Here is a 21,976-nt window from a genome sequence, read left to right as displayed (position 1 = left end):
ATAGGCAGATAGTTCAGTAAAAGCCAGAGATGAACACATGCAAGGTGTGAGACAAAAGGAATAAGGAGTTGCAAATTACGAAGCTAGAAGATTGACGAGTTGCTCATTCTTTAGGAAAATTGAGGGAGGGGAGGGGAAGGGGAGAGATAGATGCAAGGTGAGTTGGCTCAGGGGAGGGAAGGGGAGTGGTGGGGTTTATGGCAAGAAAGTGGACGGGGGTATTTTGTGGAGGTTACCTAAAATTGGAGAATTTAATGTTCATACCATTGGGTTGTAAGCTACCCAAGAAGAACATGAGGTGCTGTCCCTCCAGTTTGCTTGTTTATTATGTTAACTGTTTAGTTTAGTTTAGTTTAGTTTAGAGATACAGCGTGGAATCAGGCCCTTGGGCCCACCGAGTTCATGTCGACCATCGATTGCCCATATACTCATTCTGTCTTACAGAGGCCAATTAACCTACAAACCTGCACATCTTTGGAATGTGGAAGGAAACTGGAGCACTTGGAGAAAACCCACGCGGACACAGGGAGAACCTACAAAATTCGTATAGACAGCACCCATAGTCAAGATTGAACCTGGGTCTCTGGTGCTGTAAAGTAAAAAATCTACCGCTGCACCACTGTGTTTACAAAGCTGGTGTCCGGCTGCAAGTAAGAATTTAATTGACCTGTTTCTGTTCGCATGATAATAACACATTCCTGATTTTTGAGATAGACACATGAATATGCAAGAAATGGAGGTGTATGGATCACATGCAGGCAGAAAAGATAATTAACTTTGGCATTGTGGGTCAAAAGGCCTGTCCTGTGCTGGACTGTTCCATGTTTTGAGATGCCACTACAACATATTCCAACTTGGAGATTTAAGGTCAAGGTCAGTTTATTGTCACATGTACCGATTAAGGTACAGTGAAATTTGAGTTACCATACAGCCATACTAAGTGAAAAGCAAAAAGACACACAGCCACATAAAATAAAATTTAACATAAACATCCACCACAGTGGCTCCCCACATTCTTCACTGTGATGGAAGGTAATAAAGTCGAATCTTCTCCCTCTTTATTCTCCCGTGGTCGGGCCTGTTGAACCATCCGCAGTCAGGGCCATCAAAGCTCCCGCAGTTGGCGATCCGAAGCCCTTGTGTCGGGGTGATCGAAACTCCCTCGTCGGGACGGTTGAAACTCTCCGCGGCTTGGAGCTCCCGAATCGACCTCTAACCAGGGACCGCGGGCTCCACGGTGTTAAAGTCCACAGGCCCGCGGTTGGAGCTCTCCACAGTCGATCCCCGGCAAAGTGATCGCAAGCACCCATTATGGTAAGTCGGCGCCACACCCGCAGTTGAAGCGCCAGGTCGGTCTCGAGGAAAGGCCGCTCCACTCCACGATGTTAGGCCACAGTGGGGACCGGAGATATGATACGGGAAAAAATCGCATCTCCGTCGAGGTAAGAGATTGAAAAACGTTTTCAATGGAAGTGGCGTGAGTACGATGAGTGAGCATCAGCCACCTGCTGGCGCCACCTGGTGGATATGCCTGCTATTCACTAACCGTACCCACGCCACTTCCCGTTCAGCCACGAAAACAGAGGAAGGTAAGAAAATAGGAGCAGGTGTAGGCCACTTACTCCTTTTACCCTACCACACCATTCAATGTGATCATGGCTGATCTACCCTCTGCCCTAAACTCATCTATGTCAGATCTGCACATCCCATACCTTGTCACAATGTCCACTCATTCGAGACTCTCTAAGTAGAAACATCCCAATAGCTGTCCTACCATTTCCCTCTGAATCTTATATGTTTCAATAGGACCACTATTTATTCTTCTAAATACAGCCTCTCTTGGTACTTGGGCCAAAACTGTGTGCAGTATTCGAGGTGAGGCCTCACTGACATGTTATACAATAAAAACAAACACTTGCATTATAAACCATTTGACTTGTAATCAGCATTACTACTTTAGAGTTATCCCTTTCTTTAAAACTCTCTATATAACTGCAGGGTCTGGTGCTATGCACGGCCGCATAGACTTTAGAGATACAGCGAGGAAACAGGCCCTTCGGCCCACCGAGTCCACGCCGACCAGCAATCACCCTGTACACAAGCACTATCCTATACACTGGGGACTATTTGCAATTTACTAAAGCCAATTATCCTCTAAAAACTTGGAGTGCGGGAGGAAACCGGAGTACCCGATAAAAATCCACGTGACCACAGGGAGAATGTACAGACAGCACCCGCAGTCAGAATCGGACACAGGTCTCTGGCGCTGCAATGTGGCAACTCTAATGCTGCACCACTGTGCCGCCCCAAATGTATGACAAGGGGAACAGGATCTCCACATAACCCTTGACACCCGTTCTAATCAAGAACCCTGCCAGCTTGTTCCAAGGAAGGAGGAGCTGGCACATATTTACAATAAGCAGCTGGAACTCTGCAGTCTTCCATATGAGTCTTGAAGCCATTCAGCATGGAAACAAGTCATTCAGCCCACCACATTAATGCTGACCAAAGGGCACCCATCTGTATTTATCCTAACCTCCAGCACTTGGCTCCTAGCCCTTTATGCGACGCCGCATGGCCAGAAGGCCTCCCGACAGGTCAGGCGGCAAGAAGGCTTCCCAACGGCCAGAAGGTCAGAACGTTTTCTGACGGGCCGCGGCTGTGGACTGAGAACGCGGCCGGAGGCCTTTATCGAGGCACCGCGGTTTCGATGCCTCCCGGAATGCCACGTAGAAGCCCGAGTCGGGCCCCATCGGGGCCTCGCTGGTAGAAGCCCGGGTCGGGCGAACCGGCTGACGGAGCCCGCGGCTGGAGTCCGGGTCGGCACCATGGAGACGTGAAGTGGGGAGGTGATAGCAGTGAGGCCTCGGCGGCAGCAGCGGTGAAGCCTCGCGACGATGGGGCCTCGGCGGTGATGAAGCCTCGTGGCGGCGGCGATGCCTCGTGGATCGACCCGTGGTCGTCGGTCGATAAGAGCAAGGAGGACCACCGAGAGGGGGAAGGGGGGACTGTTGGTGGGGCGGTGTGCTTTGTAACATTGTCAGTGCTGTAGGAGGCTGCTATTTGTATACATTGTGTATGCAAGCAAAGAATCTCACTGTGCCTAGTCACATGTGACAATAAAGTATTCCTATTCCTATGCCAAGCCATTCAGTGCTCTGATAAAGGGAAGAGTTTCCTGCAGGCTACCCTATCTACCCTCATAACGTTATGTATCCCAGTCATGTCCCCTCCAAACCTCCTCCGCTATATAAAACAGTTCTAGTCTCTCTGGTGTTTTGAATTATTTGGGAGAAGAGAGCAGCTTACATTACACACGCACAATGTAGAGTAATAACTTAGACAGAACTTGAATTCACAATGTCTGGAGGAATGAGGACATCTGCCAAAAAAGCAGAACCGGCTTACATTTTTTTAATATGCTGCATTGATAATAAGATTTAAGGAGAATGCAAGTCAAGATGCAGAGTGTGTTAATGGAAGGAGTGGAATGCAAGCAAAACCACGGTTTTTCTTTGCCTAAGTTAAACTTTGATGTAGGCGGGTGCAACTGAGGGATGGACCTTCCCCTTGTGCTATAAAGCAAAGGACTCCAGTCTCCACATAAGCAGACACTGTGGAATTGCTGTGGGAGGAGAGACGTACAGCAAACTTCATCATGAACTCTGCACACAGCCCCATCTGCTGCAGTTGTGCACTAAAGGTGACCTTTTATGTAATAATCTTGCCAATTTGTGTTTGATATCTAAAGTCAACCACAAGTCATTGTTTTAAAGCTCATGATTTAGATTGAATTCCATGATTTATTACCAGAGAGATTTTAGGCTGGATGTTTTTAAATATTTGAAATAGCAAATGGGCATTTAATGTGAAGCTTAAATTGTTTCTGCCAGGGCATTGGATTTTGAAGTTTGGCTCTTGCTAGACATGGAACACAGAATGTGCAATCATAAGAAAACAAATTAAAAGTGGGTCAAGGCAGAGAGAGAGTGGAGGAGAGAGAGAAGGACCAAGAAGGAGAGCAGGATGTGAAGGAACCAAGAGGTAAAAACAAAACAGTGGGAGAAGTAAATAGGGGGATAGGACAATGAGAAATTACAGGATGTTGGGGTGAGCAGAAATCAAGAGACAAGGAGACAGAGTGAGATAATATCAGGAATAGAGAAAGCGAGAGAGAGGGTGAGGAAGCAGATCATGGGAAGAAGAAAAATTAGATGTGAATAGAGAAATATTGAAGATATTACCAATTCACTTTGAAACTTGTAGGCATAAAGTTTAATAATTGGTTATATTCTAGTCATAAGAAATGAAAAGCTGTAGAAGTGCAACTATTGGCAAAGATACAGAGTGACCATGAAGAGGATCAGCGAGCTCTCTCCATCCACTTAAGAATCTTGTCTTGAAATAATAGTGGCGTTTATTGGTTAAGTGTTTGATTGCTAACTCTCTTCCTGGCAAGAGAAACATTCACAGCTGGGTTGGCGAGCAGTCTCTGAACCAACTGCGATAGATTGCCTGAGCTATTGAAGGCTAATGCCAAAAAAGTTCAGAGATACGGATAAAGTTAAAAACTTATCCTGTGATGTAAGGAAATGGGTTGAATTTTTATCTGAAGGACTTCCAAAACTAAAGCGCCAGTATGTGGAAAGTCTAAGTGAAGCCTGAGCATGTTAAACCTTTATGATTGGTCTGCATTTCATGTAAAGTATTCTTTTTTAGTGGAATATATTTTGTACAATATTCTGTGCTGGTGTAGACAATGTCCATTTTATTCCTCTGTTTACATGTCCCATTTATTGTCTGAGTGTACATTGTTCATTTTTCTATATGTACAGTATCTTCCTGGATATTATGATTGAACAATATTCTCAGGTTCTATATATAATTCCCTAACCTTTGACTGTGTGTCCACTAAGTCATTCAATGACCATGAATAATACACCACCCTGTGGGTTTGTGTGCTGATTCTGTACCTACACAGTACTTTACCTTGTAGCTCTGACTACAATATACTGCCCTGTGAGTCCACAACAATTTGTGACTGCATGTATCGGGGTGAATCATAGGTGTGAGTAATACATGGACTGCGTGTGTTGCATTCACCCTTTCTGTGCGTAACGCTCAGATGCTTGTGTGTACATCAACAATGCCCCACTGTGACTGCGTGTACTGTACCTCTGCTTGCTGTATGTATAATGCCCATCTGTGATTGTGAGTATGCACTGTAGCACACCCGATTGCTGTTTGCATAGAAGCCCATGGTGTGACTTTCTGTACGATATCTTAATCTGTGCATGTCTACATATACTCTTCCATGCTGTGACTGCCTGCATGATATCTGACCTGTAGCTTCCTCTGATAATGAAAATACTACCCCAATGTTATGTGTACAATGTACCATCCTCTGACAGACTCTGCAAAACCTCTCAAGCTGTGTCTGCCAATATGGAGGAAGGGTCTCGACCCGAAATGTCACCCATTCCTTCTATCCAGAGATGCTGCCTGTCCCGCTGAGTTACTCCAGCATTTTGTGTTTATCGTCGGTTCATACAAGCATATGCAGTTCCTTCCTACACAATATGGAAGGACATCCTGTGATGGCTGGGCCAGTGACTGACCAGGTAACTGCGTCTGACTGCAGTGAGTGTCTCCCACTGTGATTACTCCTGTACAGTCACCCGTCCCCATACCCACCCTGCAACTCCCCCCTCCCGTCCCTCCCCACCCCTGTGTCACCCACCTGGACAGGATCTCACTCTGTGGCTCAAAACCATCCCATCCTATGATTTTTATACACAACAAAGCGACTAATTGTGCAATGACTTATTCTGTGATTATCAGTGAAATGTATGCAACCTTGTGTCTGTGTACAGTTTCCCACCGTGTGTACAGTATCACATCCTATGTCTGTGTACAATATTCCACCTTGTGACTGACTGGATACAATATTCCATCTCATGATTGATTGGGTGCTGCAGCACACCCTGCGAATATCTATTCACAGTATTCCACCTGTGATCACCTATGTACAGTATTCCGCCGGTATCTGCCTGTGCATAGCATCCCATGCTGTGATGCTTGTATAAAGTATTCCATCTGATGATTATGTAGGTAGGAACTGCAGATGCTGGTTTACACCGAAGATAGATACAAAATGCTGGAGTAACAGTGGGACAGGCAGCATCTCTGGAAAGTGACCTTTCGGGTCTGAAGAAGGGTCTCAACCCGAAACGTCACCCATTCCTTCTCTCCAGAGATGTGCCTGTCCTGCTGAGTTACACCAGCATTTTGTGTCCATCTTCCATCTGATGACTGGCTCTGTATAGTATAGAAAGCTGTGACTAGCTGTGTATAATATCCAACCCTGTCATTATATGTGCACCGTATCTTGCCCTGTGATCGTGTATATTCTAGGATGGACTGTGTGCAGTGTCCCCTCTTTGTTTAGTGTCCCATTCCTTTAATATCATCTTGCTTTATATCTTTGGGACTGCATTGTATCCCAGCCAGTGACTATCCACAAGATATCTCATCATGTTAGACGCTCAATAACAAACCACCGTAATTTTTACAGCAGTAAACAAAATGCTAGATGAACCTAGAGAGTCAAGCGGCAGACAAGGTTTCGGGTCAGGATTATTGTTCAGATCTTCATCAATCTGAGTTCCTTCAGCAGTTTATTTTTTGTTTAAGATTCCAGCATCTGCAGTCTCCTATGGTGCCAATTTAGCACCTGGTTCTCATTTACAAGTGGAGGAAAATATGACTGATGAAGGGTCCTGACCCGAAACGTTGTCCATCCATTTCCCTGCACATATTCTGTTCAACCTGCTACGTTCCTCCAGCAGATTGTTGACTGAGTCTGATAGTGTCCTGAAATTGCCATTCTAAGTTGTTGAGGTTTTGAGAAATCCAATTGCTACCTTGTGGTCCTCAATTAAGACTATTGGGAGGTGTAAGGAATTGAAAAAGGGGAAAGAGGGAAGTCATTCCTGGCTTTAGTTTAGTTGAGATGGGATGTCCAAGATTGCAAATGTTTGGGATCCTGAGCCTGTTTGTCATCTGGCTCCAAAAGGTACTGTGTGTGTGCCTTTACGGCGCAGTGCAAATGCCAAGCTTAGCTCTCTGAGTGTACCTTCAGCAGGTCTGACGCTGTTCTTTATTTTTTCGCTGGACAGGTCCGTGCACTGAATCACTTCTGGATGCTGTACACTCTGCTCTGCCTCTTTGTCCTGACTCCATGGACCGTGGTTGCTGAGACACTCTGTGGTTCCGAGCTGGTGGATACGCTGCACTTTGTATGTGGTGATCGAGGATTTTACTTCAGTAAGTTCTGGTCAACACCTTCAGCTTTGCCTCACCTGAATATAAATGGATGTGTATGATTCCAATAGATTGCTGGAGAAATTATCGACTTTTGCGGGTTAATCATTCGACCAATAAATTGCGGCTCGCGTCCTGACATTGGGCTTCTGAGGACCTGATGACCAAAGCAGACATCTGAGAAGTCTGGCTCTCCTCTCAATTCCACCCTGACTTGTCTGCGTGGAGTTTACATGTTCTCTCTGTAACTATTTCGATTTCCTCTGGGTGGTCTGATTTCCTCCCACATCCTAAAGATGTGGGTTTGTGAGTGGATTGGCCATTGTAAATTGCCCCTGTGTGTCAGTCAGGGGAGAATTGAGGGGGGTGGGGGGGAATGGGCAAATGGGAATGTGGGCAGTACACATCTACTCTCTCACTCTGATCTATTCTATGTCTTTGTGGTCTTAAGACATTCCAAATTACTTTGCAGCTCAGTTGTAATACAAGAATGTAATCAAAATTACACATGATCCCAAAACAATAACGTGATAATGATCAGATAATCAATTTTTATTTTTATTACGCGGGGGATAAATATTGGACAGGACTCCACTGAAACCTCCCCAGCATTTCTAATCTAGTAGTTTAACTGGACAGTAGACAGGACTTTAACATCTTGTCCATCTGACAATAAAGTTACTGCACTTAGAGTCCTGGAGCCATACAGCCCTTTGGCCCAACTCTTCCATGCCAACTAAGATGCTCCATCTAAGCTATGCCCATATTCCCAGATTTGACCTATCTCCCTCTAAACCTTTCCTGTTCATGTACATGTCCAGTTGTCTTTTAAATATTATATTCTACTTGCCTCAACCACTTTCTCAGTGTTCCAGGCTTTAAGGAGTAAAGTCTTAGCCTGCCAAACCGCTGCCTATAACTCAGTCCGTTGAGTCCTGGCAAAATCCTCACAAATCTTTTCTGTACTCTTTCCAGCTTATTAGCATCTTTCCTATGGCAGGGTGATCAAAACAGAACACCATATTCCAAGTATCTTCTCACCAGTGTCTTACACAATTGTAACATAGCATCCCAACTTCTATATTGAATGCCCCAACTAAGGAAGGCCAGCATACTGAAAGTCCTCTTCACCACCCTGTCTAGCTGTGTCGCCACCTTCAGAGAACAATATACCTACTACCATCAAGCCAATTATCTATTCAATTAGCTGGCTTTCCCTGGATCCTATGTGATCTAAACTTCCAAAACCGTCTGTTCTGTAATACTCCTCGGGGCCCTACCATTCACTGTGAAAATCCCTATTCTGGTTTTACTTCCAAAAATATAATACCTCGCACTTATCTTAATTATACATTTGCCATTCTTTGGCCCATTTACTAGATTGATAAAGATACCACTACGGTATACTTCTTGATATCTTTCTTCACTATCTACATTACCAGCTATTTTAGTGTTATCTACAAACTTACAAACCATGCTTTTTATATTCACATCCAAATCAATGGGCCCAACAACGACCTCTGAGGCACACCATTGCCTACCGTCACACATTTTCAGTTGTTCTGCACCTCATCTACTGTAATGCCGACTATCTCCAAGACATTCTCATTATATTTACTGAATTACCTAAGCTTCGTGTCTTTCTCCATGGTAAAAACAGAGGAGAATTTTCATTGAGGACTTCACCCATGTCCTGCAGCTCTGCACATGGATGTAAGTTGATCGTTGAGAGGGCCCTATTCCCTCTTTAGCTACTCCTTTTCCTTTAATGTACATAAATCTTTTGCAATTCTCTTTAATCTTCTCTGCCAAACCTATCTAATGCCCCTTTTTTGCCCTCCTGATTTCCTCTTTAAGTATACTCTTGTATCCCCTATACTCCTCCACGGATTAACTTGATCCCAGCTGCCTGTACCTGATCCATGGCTCCTTTCCTCTTCTGACAGGAACCTCAATATTTCTTGTCTTTAAGAACACGCAGCCCTTGAACTCTTGCTATCTCACGTTCTGTAGTCTCCCACTTGCTGAATGTCCCGTTGCCTGCAAACAACTTACTCCAATCTACTTTTGCTAGCTCCATTCTCCCAAAATTCTCTCAAAAATACCCTCAAAATTCCCCTTGCCCACACTTAGAATTACAACTTGTGGACAAGTTTTGTTCTTTTCTCTAAGTATCTCAAAACTAATAGAACCATGCTCCCTGGCACCCCAGTCACTTGCTCTGCCCTATTTCCTAAAGGTAGGTCAAACTTTGCCCTCTTCCTTGTAGGGCCCTCGACAGAGTGTCTGTGGAAACTTTCCTGAAAATGCTCAACAAATTCCAAGCTATTTAAGTCCTTAGTATTATGGCAATACTAGTCTTTAATAGGAAAGTTAAGATCTTCTACTATAAAATATCTATTATTCTTGCAACTTTACACTACACCCTGCATATTTGTTCCTCTAATTTCCATTGACTATTTGAGGACTTTTATACATACCCAACAAGGTGATCATGTTGTATAAGAAAATAACTGCAGATGCTGGTACAAATCGATTTATTCACAAAATGCTGGAGTAACTCAGCAGGTCAGGCAGCATCTCGGGAGAGAAGGAATGGGTGACGTTTCGGGTCGAGACCCTTCTTCAGACTGATGTCGGGGGTGGGACAAAGGAAGGATATAGGTGGAGACAGGAAGATAGAGGGAGATCTGGGAAGGAGGGGAAGGGAGGGACAGAGGAGCTATCTGAAGTTGGAGAAGTCGACGTTCATACCACCGGGCTGCAAACTGCCCAGGCGAAATATGAGGTGCTGCTCCTCCAATTTCCGGCAGGCCTCACTATGGCACTGGAGGAGGCCCATGACAGAGAGGTCAGACTGGGAATGGGAGGGGGAGTTAAAGTGCTGGGCCACCGGGAGATCAGTTGCGTTAATGCGGACCGAGCGCATTATGTTAAGGTGATCATGTTATTTCTTAGCCCGCCCATAAACAGGTTAACCACTCTGTAGCTACATCTTGGACTATAACCCGCAATGTTCTTCATCAAAACTACAACTCCCCCTCCCCTCCTCTATTTCCCCTCTACCTGTCCCACTTGCGGCACCTGTACTCTGGAACATGAAAGTGTTAATTCTGTCCCTCCACGTTCTGAAATGGTTTTGATATCCCAATCCCAGTTCCCTCTGAATCCTCACCCCCCCACCTCATACGAATTTTACTCATTCCCTTGAATTCAAGTCCAGCTGAGATCAATTGATGAGTTATGATTTATTTGAATGGCAGAACTGGTGCAAAGGGCTCCTATATTTCTTATGAAGGCCAATAGCATTGTGATGAAAAAATAGCTCAATTGTGAATGGTTCTGAAGTATTGAACGTGTCAGCCTTTATCTGCTCATATCTGCTCTTATCTGTTCTTATCCTTCACCTCTTATCCCTTATCTGCTATTCAAAATCACACTCTCTGCTTGCCTCCTGAATGTCTTACGACCTGGTCAGTGAGCTGCTGTGCTGTACAAAGGATCACCTGGCAGTTTTGGATGGGTAAAAATATGACCATATAGAAAATGGCACCTCAGATGACACCTGCACTGGCAGCCTCGAGGGCCAGTCACATCTTATGTGACATGTATGAATCTTTTTCCTGGGTTCCAGGGTGTTCAGGAGCTGGATTTTATTTAATTCCAAGACACTCCTAAGTATAGGATATAGGCTGTGGGTAAGTGAAGATGACTGGGTTAGAGGAAGGATTGGCTCTTGTCCTATGTGAATGGTTGGAATGTTTAACCTTATATATGAAATTTTGCCAGCTTCTGTCAAAAAAACAGATGTTAAGTTCATTGGCCTTTTATTTCACTGGAATCACAGGCATAGTGTGGTTTTCTGATTCAAGTGTTCAGTGCTTTAGCCTGCTCTACACCAAGGGGCCCATATGCAGAGCTGTATGGACCTAATATTTATACCAGATGTTGGGACTGGAGCCAAGATTAAACTAAATAAAACTTCTTCTTGTGTCTAATTAAAGCCAACGTGTGCAGAGTAATATGAAAGCAGTTGCGTGAATTGAATAGATTGGGTTCAGTTTCAATCCAAAGCCCAACTAGATGGCAGGGAACTCAGACAGTTAGGCAGAGGACTGGACAGACCTTGCGCACCTGAGGGTTGGTTTGGTATTAAATGTTTATTTTTGTATTTGCCACCAGCATTCAGTTCCAGAGCCCATTTTATTGACATGACTCCTCAATGGCATAAGATAAGAAAGAGGAGCAAGAGAAGGCCATCCAGCCCTTCCAACCCGGCTTCTCCATTCATCAAGATCATGGCTGATCTTCTACCTCAGTGCCATTTTGCAGCTCACTCCTTAACAACCAGAAATCTATCTATATCTAATTTAAATGAACTCCATGGCTGAACCTCCACTGCCCTCCCGGATAGAAAATAGACAATAGGTGCAGGAGTTAGGCCATTCGGCCCTTCGAGCCAGCACCACCATTCAATGTGATCATGGCTGATCATTCTCAATCAGTACCCCGTACCTGCCTTCTCCCCATACCCCCTGACTCCGCTATCCTTAAGAGCTCTATCTAACTAATCTCTTGAATGCATTCAGAGAATTGGCCTCCACTGCCTTCTGAGGCAGAGAATTCCACAGATTTACAACTCTCTGACTGAAAAAGTTTTTCCTCATCTCCATTCCAAATGACCTACCCCTTATTCTTAAACTGTGGCCCCTGGTTCTGAGAATTCCAAAGGTTCATCTGAATGTAGACATTTATCCTCATCTCATTCCGAAATGAGGTGCCCATTGATCTCAATCTGCAACCCCTGATTCTAGATTCATCAGCCAGGGAAAACATTAGGACTGCCTTAGGACTGTATCCATCTCTGTTTTGCCTACATAAATGCCTGATATAGTCTCAGAAAGTAAGAAGGGACAGCAATACATTTCAAAGCCAGGGAAGTGTGCAGGTTGGTATGGAGTTTGCTGGTGATGGGGTTCAAGTGCACTTGCTGTCCTTGTCTTTCCAGGAGGTTGAGTTGTGGAGGCACTACCACTGAAGCCTGGCTGAGTTGCCGCAGTGAATGTGATGCAATTGATTTATAGGATCCAACAGCACGGGAGCAGGCTCTTCAGCGCACTGAGTTTGTGCTAGTGCAGGATTACACAAATCCTACTTGTTTCTGCCAACATTCCCATCTCTCTCCAGATTTTACCACACATCTACCCACTGGGGACAATTCACTTACCAACCATTTCAACAGTGGGATCAGACTTGAGGTTATGGGGCCTCCCTGGATTACAAGATTACAAGACTGAAGAAGGGTCCCGACCCAAAACGTCACCTGTCCATTTTATCCAGAGATGCCAACTGACCGCTGAGTTACTTCAGCATTTTATGTCTATCTTAGCTATAAGGAGAAGTTGGACAAGCTTGGGTTGTTTTCTTTGGGGTGTTGGAGGATGAGGGGAGTCCTGCTGTAATGGCAGGCATGAATGGGAGAGATCATCTTTTTTCCACAGGGTGGAAATGTCAAATACGAGGTTATAGATTTAAGGTGGGTGGGTGGGAAGTGTAAAGGAGATTCACAAGGTAATTTGTTTTACACAGGGGGTGGCAGGTGCCTGGAACGTGCTATATGGAGCGGTGGTAGAATCAGATACGATAGCAACATTTAGGATACATGTAGACAGGCGCATGAACAGGCAGGGAATTGAGAGATGCCGACTGTGTGGGCAGATGAACAGTTAAAATTGGCATCATGATCAGCGCAGACATCATGTGCCAAAGTGTCTGTTCTTCAGCCGTATTGTTCTATATTCTATGGCTTCCTTCCAGGTTGGATGTTGAATTTCCAGCTCTTTCTTTCTGTCTGTATCAGAAGCGGCCATTCCTGCCATTCATCATTTTGGCTCAGTTGTTCCCTTTTTATTAGTACAATCTGACCAGCTGGATATGTTGAACAGTCTCACTAATATCAATCTCTTACACAAACAAAGAATCCTAACATGATGCTAACCACCATTCCTACTGCTGCTTCAACTCAATTTGTCTCATCCTATCAGAGATATTCCCTTCGTTCAACCCATCTCTTTCCAGTGTCCCTTCTCCTGAACATATGTTGCTTTCTCACTTTTGCCTGTTCTGACAAAGGGCCCTGACCTAAAACATTCTTTAACCACAGAAGCAGCATGACCTGCTGTTTCCTACATTTTCTGTTTTTATTTCAGATCTCCGGTGTCTGCAGTCTTACAAAATGTAATTCTGGCACAAAGTGAGCTGGCCCAGAGAGTCCTTCCACTGGGAAGAGCTGGGACTCACTGTCTGAGAATGATATTGCACGCATAATGTTGGCCCAGATATGCTGAGGCTTGCCGGCTTGGAGCCTTTGTTTGTTGAGAAGTATTCCGATTGATTAGGAAATGGTTAACAAGGAAATGGCATGTTCAATGTCAAGAAATAACTGTGAACTGTGCTCTCCAGGTCGGGCTCGCTCGTATTTCAAGGACAAAGAATACATAAAGAGGCCAAGTAGAGGGATTGTGGAGCAATGCTGCTTCAAAAGTTGCGACTTACAGTTGCTGGAAAAGTACTGCGATTATCCTCGCGAGTCGAGATCTGTGCCTCTGTTGGTCACCGTCCGGCACCAGGTGAGTGGACCAGCTTCTGCATGGAGTCAGCATCCCTCAGCCAAACCCACTGCAGTAAAACTCTGATTATCTGACACACAAAGCTGTGATCAGGGCGGCCTGTGTTCAGGGCGGCCTGTGTTCAGGGCAGTGCAACTGGTAGAGCTGCTGCCTCGCAGAGCCAGAGACAGGGTTCCATCCTGACCTCGAGTGCTGTCTGTGTGGAGTTTGCATGTTCTCCCTCTGACCGCGTGGGTTTCCTGTGGGTGCTGCGATTTCCTCCATTGTTTCAAAGATGTGCTCGTTTGTCAGTTAATTAGCCTCTGTAAATAGAACCAGGCGTGTTGGGATTGGATGCAAAAGTGCGATAACATAGAACTAGTGTGAACGGGTGATCGATGGCCAGCAAGAAATCAGTGGACTGAAGGGACCAAATACCACAATGTATCTCTAAACTAAACTGTAATCAACATTACTGTTAGTTATTTCTCCTGGTGTTGTGGAGAAAGACTGTCTGCCACTTTCACCCAGGAGGATCAGCAACCTGTGCATGATAGGACTGTGTGTTGGATGAGGTGATGCAAGACAATTAACAAAGAGAGATCATAGAAACACAGAAACATAGTAAATAGGTGCAGGAGGAGGCCATTCGGCCCTTCGAGCCAGCAGCACCATTCATTGTGATCATGGCTGATCGTCCCCAATCAATACCCCGTGCCTGCCTTCTCCCTATATCCCTTGATTCCACTAGCCCCTAGAGCTCTATCTAACTCTCTCTTAAATCCATCCAGTGATTTGGCTTCCACTGCCCTCTGTGGCAGAGATCACCAAGAGGAGCATGACAATTGTAGCTTCTGCTGTCCATCCTCCACGAGAGCAGCACGATGGTACAGCCGGTAGAGCCGCTGTCTTGCAGCTCCTGAAGCCCCGGTTCAATCTTGACTTTGGGTGCTATCTATGTGGAGTATGCACGTTTTCACTGTAACCACATGGGCTTCCTCCAGATGCTGCGGTTTCCTCTCGCATCCTGAAGATGTGCGGCTTGTTGGGCTAATTGACCAATGCCCCTAGTGTGTAGGTGAGGGGTGGAATCTGGTGTGAGTTGAAGGAAATATGAGAATAAAATAAAGCTAGTGTGAATGGGAACTTGATGGTGATAGCAGGCTCGATGGGCTGAGGGACTTGATTCTATCTTACTTTGATAATCCCGGCCCATGCTTGCAATTCTGTTCATTTAGAATGTTCATTCTTTTTTGTGCACAATCCGCAGGCATTGCCACTTTCATTTCACTGCACATCGTGTATGTGTATGTGACAAATAAATTTGACTTGACTTGACTGACTTGACTTGACTTAATGAGCATTGGGCAGAGGGAAAATACTTATTTTGTTTTATTTCAGGAAGAAAATTTGGATAAATCATACAAAAAGACCTCCAATTCAGCCAAATGGATTTCAAAATTACTGCAATATAAGATGATTCCAGAGAGCGAAGATTCAAACAGAAGCAAGCAGGCAAGTCAAGGCTTGAGCACCTCCCAGAGTCAATCTCCTTTGATGGCACTGCTGGACAAGTTGCCAAAGAAGGTTCCAGAACTTCAGCGAACAAGGTTATGATAGCACTAAGGAAGGAGAAGTGGCAGGAAGCACTAGTTCTACTGCTGTCTCCTCTTCAATGTTACTGTGAATTCAATGCTAGTGTTGGAAGTCAGAATGTAGAATTGAGTTGGAATGAACCGTTTGTTTTCATTCACCACTTTAAATCATGCTGCTCTCCCCATTCATCTGCGTATTCAAAGCCTCATTTTCTGGCCATGAGGAAGAAACTCACAAATCCTACAGCCCAAGGCAGAAGAAATTCAAGAGATTCAGTCTCAAACCACCCTGTGCCTGTGCCCTGTAACTGATATCTGTTTTGATACAGTTGTTTTTTTGGAAGTTCCACAAAGATCAAAGGTGCACCTTATTTATCGAGGAGAGTTCTGAAAATTGGCACCTGCCGATTCCAGTGGGTATTGTAGGCATCCTTTTTGTCTGATGTCAAACTTTCTGTACATGTATTTAATGCCTGTTGACTTATTTGAATGTATTCCATTCTAATTTCTCCTGTACCAAGTGACATAATTACAATACATCCCCTGTATTACCTTGCTATACTACATTACAGTGTGACTTTACCATAACCCATTAATATGTTAGAAAACACAGTATTGCATCACTGATTCGCTGATTTTCAATAGTCACAGTGGATTATGTGCTTTATAAACCCAAACATTTTCTCAGCTTTATATTTTCAATGTGCAAAGGAACAAAAGGGAGATTTCCATTGGTCCATCATCATTTGGGAACCAAAGTTAATGACAAATGTTTAGTCACTTAATCAGTCACTGCGGGTTAAAGGGACTGATTAAACCTTATTTTCACTTGGTAGCAGTTCCATTCCTCTCCGGAGCTGTTTTGATCAGGTAGAAGCTAAGTTCCCACACAATCCTGAACTAGACTTCAGGCTCCTACATCACTCACCATTCATTTTCGCTTTCACTCCAGCTTCAGCTTATTGTCTGCAGAAGCTCCTGTCTGAACTTCCACTCTCTTCATCTTTAGAAATCTGTATTGGAATTTCTCCACTCAACCATTTAGCCACACTATCACTTTCTTCCCCTAAAGTATGATCTTATGTTAGATATAACTCTTTGACCTATTTTGTGGTCAACTGCATCTGAAGAAGGGTTCTAACACAAAATATCTCCCATCCTTTTTCTCCAGAGATGTTGCCTGACCCACTGAGTTACTCCAGCACTTTATGTCTATCTTTGGTACAAATCAGCATCTGCAGTTCCTTCCTGGACATCATAGCCTGTTATCTGATGCGGTTTGTGTTAGTTTGCATCTGACTGCAAACCATTTAGGGGCATCTCACTGTGACAATCGGCCTAAGTAAATGCAAATGAGAGTCACAGTGAGATGCAGCACAGAAACGGGCCCTTTGCCCCCCAACCACCCTGGTTTGCACCAACCATTAACTACTCATTTAGACTAGTCCTACATTAACCCTGCTTTTTAGTTTCCTAACCTTTCCATCAGCTCCTCCAGATTCCACGACTCACCCACGCACTGGGGCAATTTACAGTGGCTAATTAACCTACCAAACGACATGTCTGAGGAAACCAGAATATCGAGAGGAATCCCATATGATCAGAGGGAAAACCAGCAAACTCCGCACAGATGTATTCTTTAGTTCCCTTTATTTTAAAAGGGTAGATTTGACCTGCGCTGTGTGATTCCCAGGGGACTAAAACTCATACAGATTACAATATCTGGCTTGAGAGCTTGGCCCACCAGTTTATGTTGGATCTTATATCGCACCATGCTTGAATGGCAGAGTGGACTTGATGGACGAAATGGCCTAATTCTACTCCTATGATTTACTTACTTCTCCAAGTACCATAAAAATCCCTTCACTTTTATGCAATCTGCACCCATATCATAAACTCCAACATTCCTTAATTTTCTTCGTCATTGTAAAGCTTTCCCCATTTCATTGAAGCAAGAACAAAATAATCTTCCCATCATTTTTACAATGTCACAAGTGACCAGTGGAAATGTCCCTTCGTCCAGGGATGGTTTGAGAGTTGTGTTGGTGGAATTTGTCCTATTATTTTCTATTTATTTAGAATTCTATACACTTTGTAAAATCAATTCAATGTACCTCAGCAGCATGTCAGGGACCTGTTCTGAATTGTTATTGAATAGAAAATAAAATCCTACAGCACTTAACAGACAATGAAAAGTAAAATGCAATTAGAGCTGCAGGTGAGAATTTGTATCTTGCCATTTCAATGGGATTGCCTTGTTTCCCAGTGCAAATTATTGACTGGATTGACTGCAATAAAACATTGCTAATTTGATGATCTCAGCCGTATGGATTGAGAAAAGCCCTGATTGATTCCCTGAGCTGTGAAATTACATATAATAGGCCACAGCCTATAGTAGACAGTGTGCCTTGTGGAGCCTAATAGCTTGGAAACAAGTCCTTGGGCCATTGTGTCCATGCTGACCATTAACCCCATTTATATTAATTCTACATTAATCCCAATTTTTGTTCTCCCCACATTATCATCATCTCCCTCGAGCCTCTACCACTCATCTATATGCTAGGGGATAATTTGCAGTGGCCAATTAATGTACCAATCCATATGCCTTTGGAATGTGGGAGAAATCCAGAGCAGTCTCAGGGAGAACGCAAATTCCACACTGATGATGCCCGATAGAACCTGCGTGTCTGGAGAAGTGAGGCAGCGGCTCTACCTGGCTGTGCCACCATGCTGTCCTGTACCTAGTAAGGGAACCTAGTACTGATACCTACTGCAGTCCACATTATGGTTAATATCTCACACAAGGGATTGAGAGGCATTCCAAGAACAGTGATATTCCTTGAGACTGAAACTAACTGTCTTCAGTGGATGGAGAAATCTTAAGAAAAGAAGGTTACAGGAAACCAGGTCATGATGATGAGTCTGAGAAACAATACAGAACACTCCCAACTGCTGCTGATGGGAGGATGAGCTGGTGGGATGTTGATCAAGTTCCCCGGGGAAAGCTCATCAGCAAAGCACCCCTCCTTACAGCCAGTTTTGGACATGGAGGATTCCGTCTGAAAGTTGCACCTTTGAACTGTGCAGTTGTTTTAAGTGTGAATGGAGTGTTATGTGCCGTGTTACCTCATCTGTCTACAAATATGCAGGTGCTGGCACACAATAAAGAATGAATTTCTCTAATTTCACCATGTGTCACTGATTTATTCCATGCTTTAATGTTGACATTATATTGATGATATTTTGTAATGGAAGGAACAAAGGAAGCAGTGGCCAAGGGTCGATTAGTGAAGCCTATGATGAATGGGCATGGGGACTTGATGTGCAATGAGGAAAGACAACTTCCAGAGTACGTATCAAATTCCACTACTGGCATTCTCAAACTCTTAAACAGTGGTTTCCCTTTTGGAAGAAAACGTTTCTGCATCCAAGAGATCCATATGGATTATTTCCCAACACTGCATGATCTATACAGATCCTTTCCCCACCCCTGAAGGTTCTGTATGGTTCCTTTCTCATCTGCACAGGATTTTTACCCCACTTCTACAGAATTTCTATGGACCCTTTCCCATCTCTACAGATCTATACAGATACTTACCCCTCCTGACAGATCTCCACATATCTTTTCCTCACCTCTACAGGATCTCAATGGATTTTTACCCTCTCATTACATAATCTGTATGGATCCTGTCCCCACTACCCCCTTAAACTTCAAAATCTGTAGTGAAGATCAATTAACTAATTCTTCACCAATTGCTGATCATCATTAAGAAACCTTGGTTCTATTTATTGCCACCTTCAATTATGCCATTCACTGTCATCTTCAATTAATCTACGGATCCATTCCCAGTTGCTTTATTTGTCTCACTGAGCCATTCTCCATTATCTACAGCAGCCCAATGCAAACAGCGCTGCACCAGATCTGGATGAGGAAACTAATATAAAGGTCCATTGTGTCACAGAACTTTACTTCCATGCATTTATAAAAAAAAAGAATAAAATAAAATTATTCAGAACAATGTGATGTGGTAGGTTGTTGTGATATTTGGGTATAAAACAAAATGATTTACATCAATCTTTACTCATATAACGATTCTGTCAATACTGGATACGTATAGACAGTGTGCTCAGAGAACTGTGGCTCTCAGTGATATGCACAAGATGCATGTCTCAAAATATTTGTCTTCAGATTTTGGAAGCAGTCAATAGGATTTACATTAATTTATGCTGACTTGAATTTGCTCTTGCCTCATGTTTTTTAACTGAGGAACCATGGTGGTCCCTAGGCACTGGTTAAGGTCTGGCAATCAAATAAGTACTGTACATAGTGGCTCCCATTAAATTTGTGAGCAAGTTCCTCAGATCCTCAGGCTGTGATGGTTTATAACACACAGAGGTCTTCAGCTCAACTCCCAAAATGGCTTGGTCATAAATCTGCTTAGTTGGTGGTAGGACCATTAGAATAAGTCAGGAGGGGCAATGGAAGCTGAGAAGTTATTGTGAAAATTACAGGATGTATGGGACAAGTTAAGTTTGTGGTGACTTAGATAGCATTTTGTAGGGACATACGGATTGGCCAGGGGGTCTAGAACCCTCGGATTGGTTTACGGGTCACGTGGTGCGGGAGCGCGAGGTATTTGAGTGTCTGGCGCCAAACTCGAGTTAGAGATTAGATTAGCTAGCGAAGTTAGTGTGTGTCCAAAAGAAGTGCGTTGCGTTTGTCACGGGTTTTATCAACAATAAAGTCTTTGGATAATATCGCTCGTTTGGACTCACTACATTGGTGACCTTGGACGTAAGAATTGAAGCAGCAACATGTCGTAGGCGGGAGCGAGCGCGGGCGAGATTCATCTACCGCCGTTCTGGACCCATCAGCTGCACCTGTGGTTTGTGCAGGCGGAATCTCAGTTCCATCTTAAAAGGGTGGAGGAAGATCAGGAGAAGTTCCACCACCTGGTGAGCTGTCTACAGCCGGAGGTGGCCGCGCGGGTGGGTCAGTACCTGACCAGTCCACCCCAAACGGGGCAGTACGTGGGGCTCAAGAGGCTCCTGCTGGGGTCTTTCGGCTGGAGCCAGAACCAGCGGGCTCTGAAGCTCCTCCATTTGCCAGAGCTGGGGCAGCGGCTGCCGTCGGAGTTGATGTCCGAGATGCTGACTTTGATGGGCGACCATCAGCCGTGCATGGTGTTCGAAGCGGCTTTTCGGGAGAAGCTACCCAGGGTCGTCAGGTTGGTGTTGGCGGACGTCTCTTTTGAAGATCCGGTAGCGTTCGCCGAGAAAGCCGACACGCTCGTCAGGGAGCGACACACCCGAGACGACTCGGTTAACCGGGTCTCGAGGCCCAGCAGTAGTCGGGGGAGCGGCCGGGGGAGCGGCCGGGAGAGCGATGCATCGGCCGCTATTTCGCAGTCAGCCCGCCAAAAAGGGGCTGCGGCGCCTGTTCATTGGCAGCGGGCTTGAGCAACAGGGACGAATAGGTGCGGCTGGTGTTTCTTCCATCAGCGGTGGGGCAGTGAGGCCCGAAGCTGCAGAGCCCCGTGTTCGTTTCCGGGAAATGCCTGGGCCGATCGAATGTAGAGGCAGTCTCGATTGGCCATAACTGCCGCCTATACGCTACGGACCAAAGTACCGGGATCGTCTTTCTGGTGGATACGGGAGCGGTCGTGAGTATTGTGCCCCCCTATGACTGCGAAGTTCAAGCAGGGGGGAAGGGCCCGCCCTCATTGCGGTGAACGGTAGCCCCATCCGTACTTACGGTAAAAGGGCTATATCCCTGTCCTTCCAGTCCAGGACCTACCGTTGGGATTTCATCGTTGTAGACGTGGGCCAGGCCATTTTGGGTGCAGACTTCCTATGGGCATTTTCTTTGGTCGCAGACGTCCGCGGGAGGGGCCTGCAACCCTCGGCTAGCGTACGGCCCCGAGGTACGGGGCCTGCGGCTCCTCCAAGCGCCGCCCCACCCAGCCCAGCGATCCAGGCCATTACCACGGCCCCTGGTCAGTTCGATGCGGTCCTAGCTGACTTCCCGCAGCTCCTCGTTCAGCGGTTCGATGCACCTTCTGAGAAGCATGGGGTCGTTCATTTCATCCCGACCGAGGGGCCGCCGGTTTTTGCCCGGGCACGGCGCCTCCCACCCGACAAGCTGGCCATGGCTCGAGAGGAGTTCCTGAACTTAGAGAGGCTGGGAATTGTGCGGCCTTCGAGTAGTCCATGGGCCTCCCCCTTGCATACGGTTTCCAAAGCATCTGGGGGGTGGAGACCATGTGGGGATTTCTGTCGACTCAACGCGGCAACACGGCCGGACCGCTACCCGATTCCGCACATTCAGGACTTCTCAGCTAGCCTGGAGGGGGCTACAATTTTTTCAAAAATCGATTTAGTGCGGGGATATCATCAGATCCCGGTCCACCCGCCGAACATTCCAAAGACGGCTACCATTACTCCGTTCGG

The 21,976-nt window shown here is 45.2% G+C and overlaps 1 protein-coding gene across 1 annotated transcript; it reads left to right on the top strand.

The window, feature by feature from the left end:
- Positions 1 to 3,621: 3,621 nt before the first annotated feature.
- LOC144605314 (insulin-like growth factor 1) lies at positions 3,622 to 18,658 on the top strand. The gene is made up of 4 exons (XM_078420436.1): positions 3,622 to 3,703; positions 7,179 to 7,326; positions 13,786 to 13,952; positions 15,333 to 18,658. Exons 1-4 carry the CDS (start codon positions 3,659 to 3,661, stop codon positions 15,546 to 15,548), a joined length of 576 nt encoding a protein of 191 aa, XP_078276562.1. The 5' UTR covers positions 3,622 to 3,658; the 3' UTR covers positions 15,549 to 18,658.
- The last annotated feature ends 3,318 nt before the right edge of the window (positions 18,659 to 21,976 follow it).

Source organism: Rhinoraja longicauda, chromosome 24 (genome assembly GCF_053455715.1).
Source record: "Rhinoraja longicauda isolate Sanriku21f chromosome 24, sRhiLon1.1, whole genome shotgun sequence".
NCBI classification, from domain to species: domain Eukaryota; kingdom Metazoa; phylum Chordata; class Chondrichthyes; order Rajiformes; family Arhynchobatidae; genus Rhinoraja; species Rhinoraja longicauda.
Note: the sequence above shows the minus strand (reverse complement) of the source record. Positions and strands in the feature narration are given on the sequence as shown.